This window comes from Cuculus canorus, chromosome 8 (genome assembly GCF_017976375.1).
Source record: "Cuculus canorus isolate bCucCan1 chromosome 8, bCucCan1.pri, whole genome shotgun sequence".
Classification (NCBI taxonomy): Eukaryota; Metazoa; Chordata; class Aves; order Cuculiformes; family Cuculidae; genus Cuculus; species Cuculus canorus.
The window spans coordinates 7,818,851-7,840,543 of NC_071408.1; the positions used below are offsets into that span (position 1 = coordinate 7,818,851).

At 35.6% G+C, this 21,693-nt stretch overlaps 1 protein-coding gene across 5 annotated transcripts in view; it reads right to left on the bottom strand.

The window, feature by feature from the left end:
- COL11A1 (collagen type XI alpha 1 chain) overlaps nt 1-21,693 on the bottom strand; it is a 151,534-nt gene that overhangs the window by 118,645 nt on the left and 11,196 nt on the right. For all 5 annotated transcript variants that reach the window (XM_054073371.1, XM_054073373.1, XM_054073369.1 and 2 more), the window contains exons 2-4: nt 17,152-17,319; nt 13,282-13,495; nt 10,733-10,895 (exon numbers count right to left, since the gene is read on the bottom strand). In XM_054073371.1, coding sequence (XP_053929346.1) covers nt 10,733-10,895; nt 13,282-13,495; nt 17,152-17,319 — 545 coding nt within the window. The remainder of the gene's footprint in view (nt 1-10,732; nt 10,896-13,281; nt 13,496-17,151; nt 17,320-21,693) is intronic.

Genomic DNA, 21,693 nt, shown 5'->3' on the forward strand with positions numbered 1-21,693 from the left:
CTCGACTGTCTTTTTTATTTTCCTTAAATCACTAATGCTTCCTGATTCGCACATCTTCCTACAAAACCTGTATACCTACAGAGAAATTCCCCCTTTCTTTCCTTGCATGATTCCCGCAAGAGTTTGAGTGCTTTGAGAGGTTGTGTACAGTCACCGGCAGCCTGGGCTATGCATCCCCCATCTCCAACAAAATGTTTTCAAAGTGTTCTGCCCTTTCTCCTTCACCAGCCAAAATTAAAATTAAGTGAAGCAGAAGAGTAAGTTAGAGAGAATTAGAAACCGAAAGACAAAAGAGGTAATTCTTTTGTAGCAACCATTAGAGATGGATGTGTAGAACCTCTGTCCTCATCCTGCTGAGCTAAGTTCATTGTCTTGCTATATGCCCCTGGACACACATGGCTTTCCGAGATGCCCATACAGATCACTACTCATACAGTGTGCCAGCTAGTGTGAGTAATGCTGGAAATGTTCCTGAAACTACTGCTGTTTAGCATGATACATTCTCCCCACCACCACCCTCCCCCCTGCCAGGCAGAGAAATATATAGCCACTATTCAGGAGCTTGCTTTGTGCTGATCTTGAATTCCATGGAATTTTGGCACTGGAGTTTGTTGGACTGTGTGTTTGCAAGAAGCACTCAGTATGCTGTTACCACTTGGCTTAGATGTCCCTAAATTGGTTAAAGCTGTTCCTGATCCATTGACTGTACTTCCCAGCCGTGCCTGTCTGCCTGTCATGGGTCCACGTAGGGGGAGGCCCTCAGAAGTCTTGGACAGTATACATAAATTGCTACTGGCTATTCATGTGTAAGAAGTTTACTGAGGAACTGATTGATTTTACATTTGGCATCTCAAATGTTAACTTTCCTCTTTTTCCTTCAACATCTGCTATGAAAATATTTCCAGTATTGTTTTTCTTTTTCTGTTTTTTATTTTTCTCTAATTAAATGGCTTCTTTGAGAATTTGTACATGATGTGTTGGCAGTGCCGTTTCACTAGTGAGAGAAGGGCTTTCATTTCACATAAGATCAGTCATCTCAGAACATAAAATTCCACATACAATATTGTGGAATTTATTATTGTGGTTTAGTTATCATTCTAAGGTATTTGTTGGACAAATCTACACTCTCTTTTAAAAAATTTTCACAGAAAAACTTCAGTCTTCACAAACACATTCTTTAATTTTAACTGCCTTATTTTGTGAGACTGAAATTGAATTTTATGAAGTTCTTTGTGAATAAACTACAGACCCTTAATTTGGCATTACTTCACAACCTGGAGTGAAGATTAGGCACTTAATGATCTACTTGCACAAGTCCCAAGAACTTTAAAAGGAAATATGGATAAATGGAATCACGGGTTATTAACAATTTTAATAGTTGGTCTGTAAATAAACACCGAGGTATCTGAACACATATGCGTATGTGCATAATGTTATTTGATGTTATTCATACATGAAATTTGCAGAAAAAAGGGAAGTGTCAGGGGACATAATGATAAAAGCAAGAAAGGGAGAACAAAGCTGAGGAAGGAGACAGCAGAACAGAGTAAAATTTACAAATACACCTGAGCATCCTTGAAGCACTCAGAAGTGCAGATAGGAAAAAAAAAAAGTACAAAAGCCAGCTGTCTATATAGATTCATTCTATTTCCTTCTTTATTCAATTGTCATGACCACCTTTGTTAGAAAAGACTGCTTAGGCAATTTTGCAAAGCTGATAAATGATACAAGTCAAAGTGTTATACAAGTCAAACGTTTGATGTCCCTGATGAGCCAGCCTTCCTGGTTCTTTGTGGCATGCCATGGCAAGTGGGGAGAACCAGGATACAGAGCTACAAGAATACATTTCAATCAGCTGAAAAAAAAGGCAATGGAGACCAAATCTTCAGGAAAGCAGTAGACTACCAAGTTCTCTTTTCAATTTTACTAACTTTCTCCTGATGTTATTATTGCTTTCGTCAGCCTCATGGCAGTAATCATTATATTTGATTCCACTCTTTTAGACTTTCTTAAGATTGCAAAGCATAAATCAGAACACGGAAAATCTCCAGTTAAAAATGGTGTCAGGTTTTCTCAATGATGTGAATCATTGAGGGCCTGAGAAGTAGGGAATGAATTATTTTATCATTATAAGCAATAAATGTTAATGGCTGCTTATTACCTTAATTGCTACTTTCTATAAAGTCCTAGATACGATCTCTCTTCTCAAAACATTATCTTCTTCTTCTAACTTACTAATGCTTTCTAAATATAGTGTATTTGAGAAGTACTATCACAAAGTAGTCCATTACTCAGCGAAAAGTTTCTACCACAGATAAAAGATATCTCTACTATTCACCTGCCAGCATTATTAAAAAGGTAAAGTAGGAATTCTTACAGTACAGGAAGGGCACTATATGAAAGAATCAGTGCTGAAATTACTGTTTTTTTCTAGTATGTAAAATTTTATGGTCTAGTGCCCTAGTTCTACAAGAATGTCACACAGTTCAGCTGCAGAAACAGAGTTTCAGGATATTTCTTTCACAACAATCTTAATAAAATAATAAATCTGCCAGATGAAAGTGACCTTTGCCCAGGGAAAAGCAGGTAAGCAGTACTTGAGAAGCCCTGCAGGATCTGCCCCATCGAAGCAAATTTCACAATTTTTTCTAAACATTTTTTAAAAAAACCCCCGAATTCTAAGAACAAGTGATCTTGGTGGTTGCATAACTAGGATGCTATATAAAAATTTGACTGGATCAGAGTTGACAACTCAAGTTGTAGTTTCTTGTAAAATTAAAATATTTTCTAGAATAATTTCATTAGGAGAAAGCTTGGTTTACTTCCAGCCTGGAAAAAAAAAAAAAACAAAAAACAAAAAACAAAGAAACAAACAAACAAACCCAAAAAATAATGCAGCAATTACTAATTTATATATTAAAGGTTCAGAAATACTTCCCACAACTAGAGTGGGAGGGTTAGTACTAGCAAAATACCATTCTTCTGATTCACATTCTGGATAAAATGAGTACCTCATGTGCTTAAAAGGATAACTAGATTTTAAAGATGACTACCTAAAAGGTGATACTCAGGATAAAAAACAGCAATATCTTTCATTTTCATATGATGGCTCAAGTCTAAGTATTCAGTAAGTCATCAGGAACCCTAGCCTGTGTATATGTGCCAACATTCTCTAATTAGTTAAGTGACAGTACAACTAGAGACTCCAAAGAACAAGTCTAGACAGCCTGGCTATTATTACTATAGAATTTAGAAAAACCTGCTGCAGAATTCATTTAATCTTCCTGCAAAGATCTGAGGGACTAAAGAATTCCAGGGGCCTTTAATAATATTCCATAACCCAGGCCCATTGCATAATATAGCAAGAGAGATATTTAGAGCCTGCCAGACTGAAGCACTGTAAAAGCAATAAATTGTGAAAAAGAATTCTGTACAGGTCAAGGTTTCCATAGAAATCAATGTCTTCTTGATTCTTTAAAACTCCATGGCTACAGTAGCACATACTCAGCTTGGTTAAGAAACTATAGGTTGGTATACCAAATATAATTTCTAACCTTCAAAACATAGCTGTTCACAGACCAAAGTCTACTGCAATTCTTGGCTGCAGATGAGATTTTATTATGTATACAGCAAGTGTACATCACACACACACACACAGAGGCATGTGCACACACACACACGACCAAGGATATCCTATTTACTTGACAAAAGACCTGCAATCTCTGCTACATTGTCATATAGCTTTGAAAACTCACAGCTGCTCTTTAAAACTTAAATGCATTATGCATAATATTAAATTAGGTGATGATAATAAATCCTATCTGTAAAACTTGCTGGAACTCATGTAACAAGCAGCATCTTTTGAAACCACGTTGTTAAATTTAAATGTAATTAGAATCAGTTTAGTTAAATGACCATTCCTTTGTTTCTTGGGAACATTGCTTGAAAATGAACTTGAACTCCAACAAATTACCAGATCATTGCTTTCTTTTTCCCCTTCAGTCCTGCTTTCAAAACTAAGCAAGGGAAACAGGGAAAATGGAATTATTTACTTTTGTTCATTGAGTCTGGAAACACTATAAAAAAATAACAAACACCAAATCACCATTCTTTCAGATTAAAAAAAGGCAAAACAAACCAACCCAAATAAAAAGCTTTTGCAAAAAAAATGCTGGATTTTTACTAAGTGCCTCCAAAATAGAAGACTTCTTTGCTTTCTTTGTATTTTTTTCTTCTTGTTTTGTTTTACTTCCTCCTGATGCTGGAAGTTGGCCGCTTCTGGGGTGTTGATAGCTAGAAGGTTGCTTCTAAATACTTTTGCCTGGAACCTTTTGGATTTTTTTGATTTTGTCCACTTATGTTAAAGATTACTTTTTATTCTGACTGACACTAAACATTCAGGTTGTCACTAGCAAGTACTGAAGGTGAACTATAAAGAGAACAATTTTGGCTATGTCTACACCAGCTAGTAACGCAGCTCAACAGGACAGTATGAAACAGAGGATACTGATGGCACATCATCCATGCTATGTGCCTTTGGGGGAGTTTGACTTCGGGCTAGCTTCCCTATTCTAGTTTAGCTGCACAGCAGTTTTGGTCAGTCATTAAAAGCTTTTATTCTGCTGCTGCTGTCTTCTTCATGGAGTACGCACACGGATGAATGGCCTTTCTGCACTTGCAGACATGGACTTTCTCTGCTCACTGGTATATCAGGGATGGTTACTTATCTGAAGAAGTCTGCATGTTAAATGCTACTGCTGTCAAAGTAGTAGCACTTGACCTTCAACCGTTCACTCAGGCTCTTTAAAGGAATCCTATGTTGTGTATAAGTATGTGGACACTTTTTTCATGAAAACAGGTTAATGTCTAGTATGAAAATCTAAACCCTTTATTAACAAATTTTACTGCTAGGAATCTGTGTGCAGTTAAAGCTTTCATTTGTTTTAAATAAGAGTGTTATATATATCAGGTTTTGTTTGTTATACTTATTTACAGCATGGTGCCCAAAAAATCATTATATTGCTCTGATATGTGGAGAGTTTTGAAGTAAAAAAGTCTCTCTAGGGAATTATCTGCATAAAGACTCTATTAGTTGTTAAGTTATTATAAAAAACTGTTTTGTTGTTCACACCAACAGTACTAAATGAGGAGCGACAAATCCTTAAAGCTGGCAAAGAATAAAAAGATCCCTGCTATTTATCAAACATTTAAGCTACAAACATACTTCAACAGATACAATTCAAAATTCTTTTACAAAGTGCCATGTACCAGCAACTGACTAATTTTTCCTTTTTATTTTTATCTTTTCCCTTTTCGTTTTTTTAATTTTTGTGTGCTATTGTAAGAACACTTTTCTTTGCAGCAAGCACTCATAAACCAGCCATTCTTGCGCTATGTATTTGAAAATACAGAAGAGATTAATTTCAAACAACACATGTAAAAGTTTGAAGTACACTGTGTCAATCTTTCATAAACATGCATTTACAAATTAGTCCCACTAATATCAAGTGGCTATCAATAGATTCAATTCAATGAGCAAGTGCTTAGCTGTGTAAACGAAGGTCTCATAATTTAGCATTTAGTAATAGTACAGTTTCTAGACTGCATATTTTTATTTTAAGACACATACACAGTTTATAATTCACTTCTCAAGCATTTGTGTGCACTGGATGCTTAATGCTTGCCTGTATTCAATATATTAGTGTCATCATATTGATTTCCATATTAATTGAGCACAATGCCATAAAACCTCAGATTAGCACTTGACTCACTCCTGAATGTAACTCCAAATTAGAATTTCCTCACATAAAACACACAAACTTCCCATGAGATTTGGAAAATACTTAAGATTTTTTTCCTTGTTTTTGAAGGTAAAACAGAAGATCTTTCAGAGAGCACTACTAAAAATTACTCTTAGCTTTAGCATCAGTAGGTAATCTTATCAAGGAATGTTAAGTTTGTTGAATACACAGAAACAGCAAATTAGACAGTCATTTATAATGCTCAGTTAGCCCTTTCCTTCTTTCAGCAGTGATCTACCTGATCTCCGGACACCCAGCAAGCTTACTTACTCAGAAATTATTGATCATCAGCATAGGAAAGTTACATCAAAAGAGTCACGTCAATCTGATTAAAATCTATGCATAAAAATTTCCAAGTGTACTATAACATATTGTCATGTTAGCAATAGTCAGACTGCCAAAATTGGAATAAAGGTGGGAGAACTGCCTGAAAAGTTTAAGTTAATACAAGGAACAAAAAAATTAAAAAGAAATAGTCAGGAATTTAATTTTGTTAAATTTTGTTTCATTACAAATTTAAAATAACACAGTTGGAAACAATGAAGAATATTTGATGCACTGTGATATAACACTCTTTTAAAATGAATGTGAAATACTTCTCATAGGAGCAATATTTGTTCTGAGGGTTCTAAACAAATGGTCCATGCAAAAATGTTAAGAGCAATATGACTGAAGCAGTAATGCTTTTTTCCAAAGATACAATCAGGTCATCAGGAGGTGAGTATAATGTCACATAATAATATCTATTTTTGACTCGTGCATGCAAGAATTCATAGAGGTTTAGATGTACTCTCTAAGGGCACAGGAAAATATGATACATCTAATTGTTTACAGTAGTGGTTCTGACAGTGCTGAACTCTGCTTTCAGTGGGAGTGAATGACCTCAACAATGTTACTGGATTTTGTGCAGTTGTGTTATGAATGGGTTCAGGACCAGCAGAAACCTTGGCATCTTCAACTAGTAGGTCACTGAAGCTAAGACTTCTTTATATTTATCTACAGGCTCATTATTTCCACATTTTGAATTTCCATTCAGTTTGGGGAACATTCACTGTTCCTGTGATCAAATCATTGGCTTATTATGACTAAAACCATCATTATGATCCAAGATAAAACAGCCTTTGTGATGCATGTACACAATATTAATCCTTCTGACACTCTGCTGTGAATTCCAACAGGTCGCATACACTTAGGTATTTCTTTTTATTTGCTTCCTACATGTACACTAATAAAAGCATCAAATGTCATATGGAAAGTCTCTTTCATACAGTTTCAAGTTTTAAACACTTAAATCAAATGCCATGGCTAAATAAGTTCATTTCTGGAATTTCCTGTGCGTAGGAATAAAACACATTGTGTTATGTGTTTCTTCCAGTGCCTGTTGTGGTCTCAGGATACAGCAGGGTTCACAATACAGAAATATTACCAAGGAGAGCCATGGAACCACCAAAAATCACTCTGTGCTATCTTGAACAAGATAAACAGAACACTCAAGACACTACTAGGAGTTTTTTAAGCAGGAGACAAATTTCAGGCAACAGCCTCAAACTTTAGAAACTGAAGCAGTGGTAGCTAAAGGATGGAAAACATCTTGTTAATAGAACAAAAAGAATGCTGTTTAGAGACTCAAAAAACATGGGACAAACTCAAAAAGAACCAGATTATGTTTTGCTTGGCCAGACTTTGAAGGACACATCATTAAAACTGTATGTGGCACAGTACTTTGTCTAAATTTTGAGGGCCGTTCTAATTGCCTATTTTCAACACGCGTATTTCTAGCTAAAGAGTCAAATAACTGAGTATAGGTATAAACGTACCCATGGTGGCTGTACAGCAAAAGACAAAGCAGAAGTCTGTCCCAAAAGAAAAGAATGTAATCTTCTAACTGAAGAAAGAGACTTCAGACTAAATCTAAGGCCCTAGCAATTACAAGAACAGCCTATCAAGAAAGTAATAGATTTCTCCAAATAAAGAGGTGCACTCAGTTAAGTCAGGTAACCTAATCACTGAAGGAATAAAGAAATGTACAACGATGTTACAAATGATAGAAATGCTGCTGTTCTAAGTGCTGAATGTTAAGATTTAGCCTGTAAACTGACTTCACAGACAGCTGTATGACTTATTTTCTGAGTCCAAAGCCATCTTTCTCCTTAGTGGGTCTCAGCTGGAACTGAAGTAGTGACATTCCACATCAGTGTAGGAGAGTTCAGCAAAAAATTTCAGAGGATCACTAGCTTCCTCTTTCAATCCTTCAACATACAACAAACCCCCCTCCCCCAGAAAACTATTTTCATTTAAGTCATTCTGGTTAATTTTTTTGAAGTTATGTCCTCATGTTTGTGCCGACTTCACAGAAGCTTGACTTTGAGGAAAATGTTGGGTTATTTTTGGGGTGTTTCCTCAATTTTTCTGCTAATTCTGACTTTTAAGTAGCAATATAAATTTGCTAAGTATGTCTTCACCCAACCCTACTGACTCTTCCAACAGCTGCTCAGCAAGAAATAATTGCATTCTACTGCATCCCTTTCTATCTCTTCTTTCTCTATACAGCTTAAAGGATTTGAGGGAATTGTATACATGACTGTGAGAGGTACGGATGGAGGAAACTCTCTCTCTGAGGAGGAATTACTAGAATAGGAATTATTTTGCCTTAAAATAGTTACTCTTTGTTATGACTGAAGTTTCAACTTTCTTTCTGAGTGATTAATAACCTTTGTGACAGAAGAATGACATAACAGGAAATTATCAGGATTATCATTTTTATTTACCCCTTGGATACCTTCTGCTCCTTCTGTATTCCATGGGAATCAACTTAATCTCTATTTAACAATATTTTTCTTGAGGATTTAATATTTAAAACTGTTTAACGTATAGCAGACAAATTGAATATCATAACAGCCAGCAACTTCAGAGATAAAAGGCCCTTGGCACACTTCTCTTTTATCCAACACGTAACTTAATGCAAATGATTAGAACAAATATCTCCCTGTAGGTATGTATTATCAATCACTGTACTTATTTTCAAACCCTATGTACAATAATTGCAGCATTCCTGAAACTTCAGACAGGTCTTTTTATTTAGTAGCTAGAGTAAAATAAACCAAAGCCAATGTTTACTTACTGTGTATTTCCCCCCCCTTAAGAACTTTTTAAACGGTTACAAACTTTTTAAGAGCCTGTTGCCTTACTTTCCATTAGAATTTAAAATCACTTGTAAAACACTAAAAAAAAAAATCAGTTTATCCACTTTTATTGCTTTTTTTCCCTGAATCTTTTTTACTTATATATATTAAAATTGAACATATTTTTAAGATTTATTGGCAAATAAACATTGGTGGACCAGGTTTCTGAGCTAAGAAAGAAATACAAATTATGATCAAAGGTAATTATCCCATGTGTAGACAAAAAATCTTTGTTTTACCCTAGATAAGGCATCTGTGGAATTCACCTTCAAATGGAAAATAGTGTCTGTCAGATGTGCAAACTGTATTGGGGTCTACAGGTAAATTGGTCTGTGAATACCAAACATATCATACTGCTTGACCCATTAAATCATCCCAGGAATTTCCCCATCTAAAAGGCTCGTGTTCCATCATGTCCACGGAAATGAAGCTGGTGAAGGGTCTGGAGCACAAGTCTTATGAGGAGTGGCTGAGGGAACTGGGGTTGTTTAGTCTGGAGAAGAGGAGGCTGAAGGGAGACCTTATCACTCTCTACAACACCTGAAAAGAGATTGTAATGTAGTGGGTGTTGGTCTCTATCCCAGGTAACAAGAGATAAGACAAGAGAAAATGGCCTCAAGTTGTGCCAGGGAAGGTTTAGATTGGATATTAGGAAAAATTTCTTTACTGAAAGTGTGATGAAGCATTGGAACAGGCTGCCCAGGGAAGCGGTGGAGTCGTCATCCCTGGAGACATTCAAGAAACATGTAGATGTGGCACTTCGTGACATGGTTTAGTAGACATGGTGGTGTTGGGCAGATGGTTGGACTTGATGATCTTAGAGGTTTTTGCCAACCTTAAAGATTCTATGATTCTCTGAAAGATAACTGCCACAGTGTTACACTCAAAATGCATATTTCCTTTCTTGTCATCTATGCAGCTTCTCAAGCATATGCTGTGCTTAAAGCTAGGATTACAACTCTGGACATTTATGAACCACAGATATTCTGTATATGAAGTTAACTACCAATCTGTATTTTCTTATTTTTCAGTTTTAATTTAAATTCTACATCTTTGATTGTTGTATAAAAAGATAAAAGAAACCCAATAGCACAGCTTTAGAGAAGCTTCATTATTAGCCTGCAAAAATAATCGTTGACATAAGGATTCTACCTAGAAAGGCCTCATGACTGGCAGCCACATACTTCCTTACAGGCATTTGACCCTTCCTATATGTGCTTCTTGGCCAGCAAATGATGGAAACATATATGTCCTTACTGCCAAAGTATGTTCCAGTTACTGGAAAGAGTAATAAGTGGGATAAACAATATAATGGATTCATATTACACAGAGAACTTTCCAGGTCCTTCTCCCCCTAAGTAAAATACTGTTAGCATGCACAAATATCTGTAAATGTTTGAGAGAGACAGAAATAAAATTATTCAGTATTGTGCTACTTAGCTTTCCCAGATGAATTTTCCTAAATATCTCAGGTATCTCAGTATCAGGCGGAAAGACAAAAAAAGCAAGCCCCTTCCAGACACAACATAATCTAAAGGAGAGAAAAATGTATCATATCTTCCAACAATAGAGAAACTTCCCTGATTTAGTTTTCTTTTATTTCAGCCGGTCATAACGGGTTCTACGAATAAAAGTTTCCACATCTTACTACATTTACCAGCTTTTGCCCTAGAAAATTTATTCTGATTGCATTAAGCACTTCACTCAATACAAAATCACTCAATTCCATTTCTTCAGCAAAGATTTTACCTCAAACACTTCTTCATCCAGAATCCTGGTTCCAAAGACAGTGATGCCATTGGTGTCCACAACTGTTTTGTCACTTCTTTCAAGTGGTTTTGTAGTTTTTTTGTTACAATCAACAATCATTGTAACACTTTTTTTCTCCACACTAATAGCTACTCGATGCCACCTAGTCACAAAAGAAACATAATTCTACTGTAATTTTTTATTTGTAAAACTAGGTCCCTGTGTTCTCATCAAGACAGTTTATTACAGATTGTGCACCAATAAAGTCACAGTTCAAAATTTAAATGTCTCCATTTATTTATTTATTTATTTCACATGTACATAAACATACACAATGCTTTGTCTCTTCACTATATAACTTCTGCCCCTTAGTACAAAAGAATCTGATCCATAACTCATTGGGAGTATCCTATGAAAAATGAAGTTCAAGTTGACCTTCTCTGAAGCTTTACCCAGAGATCATTATTAAACTCAAATTAAAAGCAAGGGCATTGCTTATATTTTTTAGATTGAAAGTTCTGACAGCAAATTTTATTTTCATGCATCTGTTCGGTTTTCCAAAATACTTAAGGAATTACTGTTCAAATATATTTAACCCAGCAGCTTCTTCTTTGTTATTTACACTTTACTGTTTGTTCTGTGATCAGTCACCAAAATTTTACCACTTTCTTTCACTTATGTGAATGTGTCCAATAGCTACAGAGATTTTTCAAAGATGTACAACAGCTCCATCACAGACACCTTTCCAGATATATATACTTACAAATGCTTGCCAATATTATTGCAACAATAGCTTTGCCTATACCAAAAACTGAATGAAGTGATTCAGCATACTGACAAATGAGTTTATTTTAAAGACATTTGAGAACAAAGTTTTGTACAATTTGATTTATGAGAATTTATTTAATCATGACAGACCATATTAACTTAGTGTGCCTCTCTATGACAACTTAAATATCTAAAACGAAGACCAGGTCACTCTGTAATCTAAGATGGAGCAAAACATATTTAAGTCTTTGACACAATCAGGGCAAAAAGCGTCAAAATGTGTCACAAAGTATGTGACTGCTGAGAGGAAGGCTGGAATTAAATTATTTTAGTTGGCATTTGTTGCACTAAGGTTGTCTAAATCAGAGAGACAGCTTAGATCATTGTTACAAAGAGCTTCTGTATATCAAAAGGAACACCTCAAGTTAATGGAATCTGACTGCTATACAGTATCACTGAGCCAGAGCTCTAATTCCATGTTTTCTCTGGAACGCAGTTAAGCATCGTCATTATAAAAGCAAACTGTCCATGCATCCTCAGGCACATTACACTGTTTACACTTTTTAAATATATCTCATTTTGAGACGAAGATTGTTGTCCTAGATCCTTCATAAAAAAGCTGAGTCAGAGAAAATTGTTGGTCTATCTTTTGAAAGCATGAAGAAGATGAAAGTATGAAAGCATAGCTCACTATGGACAGGATTGATTCCAGTTGATTTAGAAGTTGAATAGTCTCACTGCAGGAAATTGTATGAAACCAAGTTCACTTGGAATTCTTCATTTTTAACAGTTTCTCAGCATTTTGGGTGAAATTTTGTCAAAGCTTTGTTATTTAGAGGAAGTCAATCAAAAAAAAAAAAAGGGTCTGTTGCTTTGTTTTATCATTCCTGCTGCTAGGGAAATGGGAAATGACTTTCTCTCTCTCTCTTTTTTTTTAATCCCTTGTTGCTTTATAAACATATTTCATTTTAGTTTATTTTTTGCACTTCCTTCTCTACTGATTTGTTTTCTTTTGCTTTAATAAAATTTCACTCTATGTATCTCACTAAACTGTGGCTGTTCTTCCTGGACTGCAGCACAATAAATAAAAAGCTTTTGAAAGAATGAATGCCCATTTAAAAGCACTAGAATGACAGTCCCAGAGAAAGAGTACTTGTCTACAAAGGAAAGCTAGGTACAAAAAATTAACAACTGTATTAACACAACAGATGTCTGAGATTAATTGTCTTTGAGTGTGCAGCGTAAGTCCTTGCAGCACTTCAGATTAATTGCCCAGTTTATCCATCCCTGATTTATACATATATATATAGACATCTCAAACCATCTTATTTATCTGCTGTTTTGGTTAAGGATAGGAGAAATGCTATTCTGCCTTGTCAACTTGTCATCACTCTGCCTATCACCTTCAAATGGACAAGACAGCCTGCTTAGTTAGACTATTCCTTAGGTCTTTTGGAAAACAGAGTTTCTTTCTGTATTGCACAGGAAGAATCTTCATAGGTTCAGTTTTTGTGATTTAACTTCTATGACTATTTCTACACTCTTGATTTATAGAAATGGCAAATAAGAAAGGTGGTTTGGCTTTATTTGTAGCTGTATACCCATTTGAAGGTGGAACTGTACCCTCCTGCAAAAGTTCTTCGATTTTGTACCACAGCAGTCGAACTAGCTGGAAATTGTGTTGCCTATCTATTTAATTATTTAAGATAACAGATTGTAAAGACAACAATCACCTATAGAGTGGTCTGTGATATTATTTTTCATCTTAAAATTTTACTTACTTGCCATCAGCAATGTTGACTGTTCTGAAAAGAGGATAGTCTTCTGGGGCAGGTTTTCCATTTTGGTCTTCAAACAGGAAGACAGGTGATCTACCAACTTCAACACCTATTTGCTGAATTCCTTGCTCATTGTAGATGGACAGAAGGAAAGACTGGATACCCTTTTTAGGTTTTACTGTCATTAATATTGAGAAATCTTCTGGAAAATCTCCACCTGTAAACAAAGTGATAGATACAGTTACAAATTCACAAAAGATCAAACCGTTCTTTAAAGTTTTATTTTTTTTCTATAAGCACAGAGGATACTGCATACAAACTGTTAGGGTTCTTTAATTCTCCAAAAGAGTACATACAAAATTACACCAGAAAAAAAAAATCTAACTTTTTTTTTTCTTTCTGGTCTCACTTTAATTCCTGAAAAATTTACCTTAACGGTTCTTAAACACATGATTTGAAAATCTATTGTGAATTTACATAATAATACAATACATGCCAGAACAATGACAGTTTCACATTCATTATTTTTTCTATTCGTCTTCTTCTTGGCAATCTTCTAATTTAAAAGTGTGCCCTAAGACTTGACTCAACAAAATAAGTATTCATATTATAGCAAATATGATTCCAAGCACTTTATCTCCCTTGATAATCACTTGTTTACTTTCTATCTCGCAATATATATTTCAGTCTTTCTGGAATGATATTCTGCTTAACACTGAAAAAATAGATAACTAGTTTTACTTAGTAGGTTTAGGCAAAAATCAAAGAACATTTAATTTTCATTTATTCTTTGATGCTTTCTCTTTGAAGTAGAGATGATATATCAATCATTGTTTCAACGTTTACAACTAAAAATAAACTAAATTAAAACTGGATATAGCTTATTTATAAAGAAAGGACTGCTTCTATTGAATCTGGTGGTAAATCTACATTTCACTTAATGCAGAAGTCTATGAGGCTTAAGAACAAATGAAGGGTAAGACTGAGATTCTAAAAATTCAGAATATACATTGATTCCGTGTGGCTTCAGCTGCAATTTGACATATAAGTAAGAGAGGGACTAGAATCTAATTATAATGTCAGCAATGAATATAACTGCAACTTTATGTGCGTAAGAGTGGGGAAAATGTTCTAAAACTTTTTTGGTAGAAAGTTGTTGAAATACTGTAATAATACAGACCACCTAAGGGCTTGTTTTGACATCTTATTCAGAAGGGATCAAAGCTCAATAAATAGGATGCATTTCATTTATTCTGGTAAGACTTTAGTCAAGCTTTTTAGTGACAAAGCAAAGTTGTTAGGTTACAGATTAAATTAAACCTTACATTGTATCTTTTAATGCCAGAGTAGACAGACGACAAGGAAAGCAAAAGAAAGAGAAAAAATGACTGTCAACAAAAGCACTGAACACTTGCCCTATCTGCACGGTTAATCTGAAAGACATGTTGGAAATGATTAAGGCAGGTGACACTACTTCAGCTAGTCTGGGCATGTGTTCTTCAAGCACGTAACAACACTTAAAAATAACCCTGAGAGCTTTCTAAGACAGGTGACTGAAAAAGAGTCATGTGCCTCCGTTCAGTAATTTCTGTTATCATAGAAATATTATGACATAACATTCCCAAATGGAAAACCAACCATTGCTATGTATCTATAGTTCTCAGACACATTTCTGGAATAGTTATCAAAGTCTTCTCAACTACTTTTACATGTCTTGTTTATTGGCATGGTTTGACTATTTGGAGAATAACAAAAAATAACATATTCGGAAGGGAAATCACTAGAAAAATCTTTGTATATATCTGGACTGCCAATCCTGTTCCTACATGCTCTTGTAAAAAGTAACTAGAGCTTTTAAAGAAACAGTACAACAAAAATCTAAGAAGTTATCTTTACAATTATATAGAGTCATCCAGTCAGTGAAATCAATGCCTACTATACTCTAGGAAGTACTTAAATATTATTAGATCAATTTTTAAAAGATGGCTATATTGATGCTCTCAGCTCCCTTTGAGCTACAGCAGCTAAAAGATACCTCTACTTCCTGATGAGCTATAGGAGTTAGGCGAGATCAAGCACAGCATGCACTACAACTTGTATGCTTTAGCTCACAACTCAGTCTTATCTTGGATATCTTCTGTAGTCCTTCCACTACTATTGAATACTAGGAAAAATGGACATGATCACTTAAGTATCTTTAAGAATAATCCCTGCAAAAGAAGGATTTATTGTGGTGGAAAGAGGATGCCTGTTCTGCAAGATTCAAAAGGAGGTAATTACCATAATCCCCTCCAAAAAAATTGTTTCTAGGTTCTTTACTGAAGTAAGGGATAGCAGGACAATTTCCTGTATTAAGCAAAGTTTTGTGGTGGCTTCTTCTCATACTGTGTCTGAGCAATGCTTTTTATCATCTACTGCACACAGAAGCGTTGCAACAGATTAGTAAAATCAAGCAGATTTTATTAATTCCAGTTGTAAAGCAAAACCAGACAGAAATAATAAGAAGAGTACCTAAATTAAGGCAGTGAAAGGCTATAGAAATTTAGATGTCACAGAATAACATTAGGTACTTATTTGTTCTGGCATTCATCGATAATAAGAACAGTTATTATTGCAGCTGCCGGGTCTCCTCTTCATGCTACAATTTGATTTACGAATAAGTGCAAGTCAACCCAAGCTCTTGGACTTCCAGCTCTAGACTCTTGGGCTTTGGTTTAGAAGGTGCTTGTACTGTTCTAAATTTAGGAAAAACCTCAGTGATTCCAAGTCAGTTTAATCATCTGCCCAGTTGTATTTGAATGCTCATATAAGGTTTCTTGTTGTACCACTTGTCTTCAATGTCACACATTGTAAAACTCAGAACATAAAAGTGCCAGCTTATTACACTGTGCAACTTAGGCCATTTTTCAATACAATGGATCATTTTTGCATTTTTTAAAGAAAAGGCAGCCCATATTCTGCTAACCTTACTTAGGTGAAGTAGTAATATAGCCACACTGATATCAGCAGGACTTTGTAGACTGTAATGTGCCATTTAGTGAATGATATTCTCAGTTGGATAGCTCTGTAAACTATCTTCAGCTTACGGATCTTGGATGATATCTATATGATTGCTACATTGAAAGAAAAAAAAAGGAAGTATTCTTTCTTTGCCAACACCTAATCTGTATGTTTATAAACAGACATGTTCAAACTCTGCATGATGTATCAAAGCAGAAAAAAATAAATGTTCCATGATTTTTGTTTTTTAATATTCCCATTATTTTCCTCAACAGTTTAGGTCAAGTGACAAGTCATAGCAAAATAACGGAATAGAAGTCTCTCCTTAACATCCAAAGAATCTTTTTCCAAAATGTGATTGTTTCATTTTAGAGAAATTTGAGAGAAGACGGAATCACATTACCTGCTATCCACGTCTAGCCTTGTTTAGTCCCACAAATACCCAGATACTCTTAAGTAATTCTTAACAGATGGTACTTCTGGGAACAATTTTGCAATGGCCAACCGCAACTCATTCCTACCACTGCAGCATTACTCCAGGAAGTATAGGTTTTAAATGGACTACTGAAACTGGAGGAAAGTTGCCAAAACCACAAAATAAGACAGATAGCATCACGAAAGAAAAGGTAACATGTCTTACAGGGCAGTCCTGCCAGTGACATAAAATTTGACGAACAACTTTAAAACTGAAGCCAATAAAAAACGGTTCATTCAGTGGATAAAGCACATGACCTGTCATTTGCAGGCAGGCCTAATTCTACGGATGACAGTGTTTTATAGTACTGATGATAGACTACATGCCGTGCTTTAGATACCCTAAAAACATAGACAGAAAGATAATTTAACAAAGTAATAGCTTTGTGGCAATCTTACCTGGGTACAGCTGCTTTGTTGGGGCACTCAGCTGTGCAGTTTTTGAAACTCTGTAGGCAACATCCGATCCTTTTGAATCTCTTCTGTTTGTGCAAAATCCTGCTGTTCTTGATACTCCTTCCGGTGAATTGTGAAATTCTAATGCCTTTAGCACATCAACAGGCTCAGCTGACAGAAAAAAAAAAAAAAGAATAAAAAATAGTTACTCATCATGCATCTCTACAGTATGCAGCTTCTAAAAAGGGTATTAATTTCAATTAATTTCATCACAAAAATGTATGTGTAAAATCATAGCAGTAACTGCATCCTATTTTGATTTATTGCAGATTATTTCTACACCAGAATATTATTTTAATAAGATTATTTTTAAATAAGGATTATAAACTTTGAAATATATGAGTTCATAGAGTCATAGAAACGTTTTTGTTGGTAGGGACCTTAAAGATTATCTAGTTCCAACCCCCTGCCGTGGGCAGGGACACCTGTGATCAGGCTGCTCAAGGCCCCATCCAACATGGCCTTGAACACTTACGGGGATGGGGCATCCACAACTTCCCTGGACAACCCGACCCACTGTCTCGTCACCCTCATTGTGAAGAATTTCCTGCTCAAAATCTAGTCTAAATCTGCCCTGCTTCAATTTAAAGCCATTCCCCCTAGCCCTATCACTATTTGCCCTTGTAAAAAGTCCCTCCCCAGCTTTCTTGTACACCCCCTTCAAGTACTGGAAGGTCATTATAAGATCTCCCCAGAGCCTTCTCTTCTCAAAGCTGAACAACCCAAAGTCTCTCTGTCTGTCCTCATATGGGAGATGCTCCAACCCTCTGATCATCTTTGTAGCCCTCCTCTCGATCCGTTCCAACAGTTCCATATCCTCCTCATGTTAAGGATTCCAGAACTGGACACAACACTCCAGGTGAAGTCTCACAAGAGAGGAATAGAAGTGCTGAATGACTTCACTCAAGTTCATTTCATCCAATGTAATTGTTACTATCAGATTCTTGAACTACTTGGCTACACACTGAAAATACCTGTTTCCCAAACACAGAGAACCTTGGTGATTGAAACTTACAACACGTTCTTTTAATGAGTGATTTCTAAGCAGCAGAGATGATTTTAAAAGTTTGCACAAAAGTTTCAGAAGTATTCAGCTACTAATAATCTGCTATCAGAAACTCATCTGTGGCTAACATTAAAATACATTCGGATTGCATACGGCTGCTTTTTCAGACATGAAGTGATAAGGAAGAAGCTGCGCTCACTTCTTATCCAGTTAGAGAAAGAAAAATGTACCTGCTTCACCTACAAAGAGTGAATGGACTGAATCACAGTCTTTCACTACTTTCAAGATAAGATTCAGATGGACTTGTTTGGTATTTTACAGCCCAAGTATGAACAGTTTGCATTTAAACTTAGTGTGCAACAATATAAAGTTGAAATCCAGAGCTGCTACTGCACCAATACTGACATAAAGTTATTTTAAAATACACACATATATAAGACAACAAGAAAGCCTTAATCTATAAAAGTACATCACGGCAAAAGTTGTTAAAAAAGTTCTGAATGGACAAGCACTTCAACAGAGGCAGTGAGAGAACATAGTTTGCCTAGTGTATAACTTTTCTTCCAGAAAAAATGAAGGTGTTCAGACTCGCTACAGATCATGGCTTCACTAATTTTTTTTTTGTTTGGAAACAGAATTTCAACAGAACATTATTTCACTGGGACTATTCTGCAGATTTTATATTGGCACTTACAATCACTTTATCTGGAAAGACAAAGTTTTGCATGTATCTCATTGTTCAAGCTGAGAAATCTATTTGGTAAATCTGACCCTTCATGTCTTTAAACGGCACTGTTGCATTAACAAGAAATAATCTGTTCTCTATTCATTTGATGTGTCAACAAATACCAGCTTGAGACACAAAATTCCCTGTGTGAACAACTATTTGCAAGGAGCAAGTGAAAGAGTGTAAAAACATAGGCAAAGCAATATTCTAAATTCATTTCACTGATGGAAAGATTTCTACCTTTTTTTCTTATTATTTGTACAGTTCTAGGCAGTATTACTATTTTTGTGTCACTGTAGTATCTCAGAAGTCACTTCAGTATACTCACTATCAATAACAGATGTGAACAAAGTTAAACTTAATTAGCTCATCCTATTCATCTCCTGGCATTGCCAAATATGAAGAGCACAACTTTGTGGTCAAACCTATCTTTGGATAACATCAAATGCATATTCGTTAAAACCAAAATCTGAGGTTTTCTAAATCAGTCTAAAATGCACATAACTTCTTATGTCTTAAAACACAAAAGAAAATGCTTGTGAGCTGCTTTTAGTCACAACATGTAACTTTTCATTTCCTTTTTCTGTCAGATGATGTTGTCAAATATAAACCAAACAGTCAATGCTTGTTACAAGCTAATACATTTTGAATGAATACTGCAGTACACACCACCTGAATTTACTTAAAATCAACATATACTGCAGATTCAAGAAATTATGTTTGGACATTCTCCAAAGAAAAGTTTCAATAGCGTGCAAACTCTGGAACATTAGTCTTACCCCTCTGTTAAGTATTGACCAAATAATTTTAATGGATATAATGTATTTTCTATAGGTATTCCAGACAATTCTAAGGTTCCTATCACACTGAAGGAACTGCTACACTTTTTTTTCTGGTAACTTATGGCTACTTTTGCAGTACATATAACAATTTTAAGGAATAAACTAAGGTAGAACCAGTCACTGGAAATATTAGTAACAATTCCAAGTCACTGTATAAGTCAGTCACTGCTTCATTCCTTTTTCCTTTGATCTATTCTATAATTTCTACCAGATTCTTCATTATTTTTTAGAATAATGGCTGTTCTTTGCCCGGCTGACTAGAAAAGCATTCATTACCCCCCACTAGTTCTGCTGCTAAAAAAACTTCCGGACAAGAAACAGGATAATAATAGAAGAGAACAATCTTCAAACCACAAATTCCAAACAATAAGAACAAATGTTTTGTTAACAGCACATAGACGACATTTATTTCCGCAAACTACGATTCAGAAAATGTAAATAAAAAAAAAAACTAGTCAGTTTACAGGGATTTCTAGAAGTGTACCTTGCATAGAAACGGTAAGTTATATGAAGTAACTTAGGCAAGAAAGGTAATTAGTCAATCTCCAAAGATTACATGGCTGACTTACTAAATAATTATAAATCACAAAAAACAGGAAGTGCTTCCCTAATTTATATAAAAGATTTCACAAAATCACTTTGACCAATAAAATTAAAAAAAAAAATTAAAAGTAATTCTTCAGAAGTCTTTAGATAAACCAGGCAGGAATGTATAACATTTAATATGCTTCTTCACAAACATTTGCTTTTGATAGAAACCTGCATCTCATTCAGTCTGTGAAATAAACTGAGTTTGTGTCTCTCCCTCATAAATGTTTTTGCAACATTCTTGTGTATGTCATTATTTAACCTGGGCTTCACTGTCACCAAATGCCCAAACTAGGATGCAATCAATTCCACATTTTGGCTGGAAGGCAGCAGGCCCGTAAGTCTCCTCACAGCCACTCTTGACACCCCCCAGCTGAAAACAGGGCTCACTGTGTGAAACAGTTTTCCCCTACACTCCTCCTATGTCATGCCCAGGGCTACCAGATATTATGGTTTCCGCAGAAACAGCCACTTCCTACTAGTGGAAATTTTGTCTTGGTAAATTTCAGGATTTTTTTACATTTTCTGGAACTATGGCAACATAGCCGGAGCAAGCGTTCCGTAGCCCTGACCAGGCTGCCATTTGAGACATTAGCCTCAGAATTCTTGATGAGCTTGCTGTGCATGTTCAGATGATCTGCTCAATGCCTCCACAGAAAGCACTGGACACAGCTGCTCCCAATATGTCACAAAGCACAAGTAGGAATCCAATCAAAAATAAACAGCAGCACTTAGACCCTAACTGGTTAGAGGCAACTTGTTTGAAGTTTAAAGGACAACGAGAAGTCTTCACACAGCCAACACTGGCCTGCTTAGAAGACCTAGGTAGAAAGGCAGGAAGATAATGGACACAGTAAGGGAATAGCATAGTTTGGAAGCTATCAGCTGAAACTGGGGCTTCTCTCTGCCAGTTTCTGTAGGTTCTAATAGTGCCCAGCATCGCTGTATCCTGGGAGTTTTACTTCTTCCTGAAAACTGCTTCTTCTCTGGCATTCTTCTCATATAGTTTCTGGGAATTGTAAGAAATAACCAGAATAGCCTGTTTGCATGGTCCACAAATTCAGATTTCAGCTTGTATTCGTATGGGGCAACATTAATGTAACCCATATATTGGCAATATGATGTAATGCTTTCGAATCCTTCCAATTTGGTGACGAGATGGCAAGGAAATAACCAACAAAAAAGCATCATGCAAACAGTTTTGTTCACCAGTTCTTGGGGTACAGTTAATTCTCCTTATGAAACTTAAGACATCAGCTTTGAAAACTCAACTCTTTGCCATGGCAAATTTGACAAAATACAAGATCAGACCCTGAAAGTGG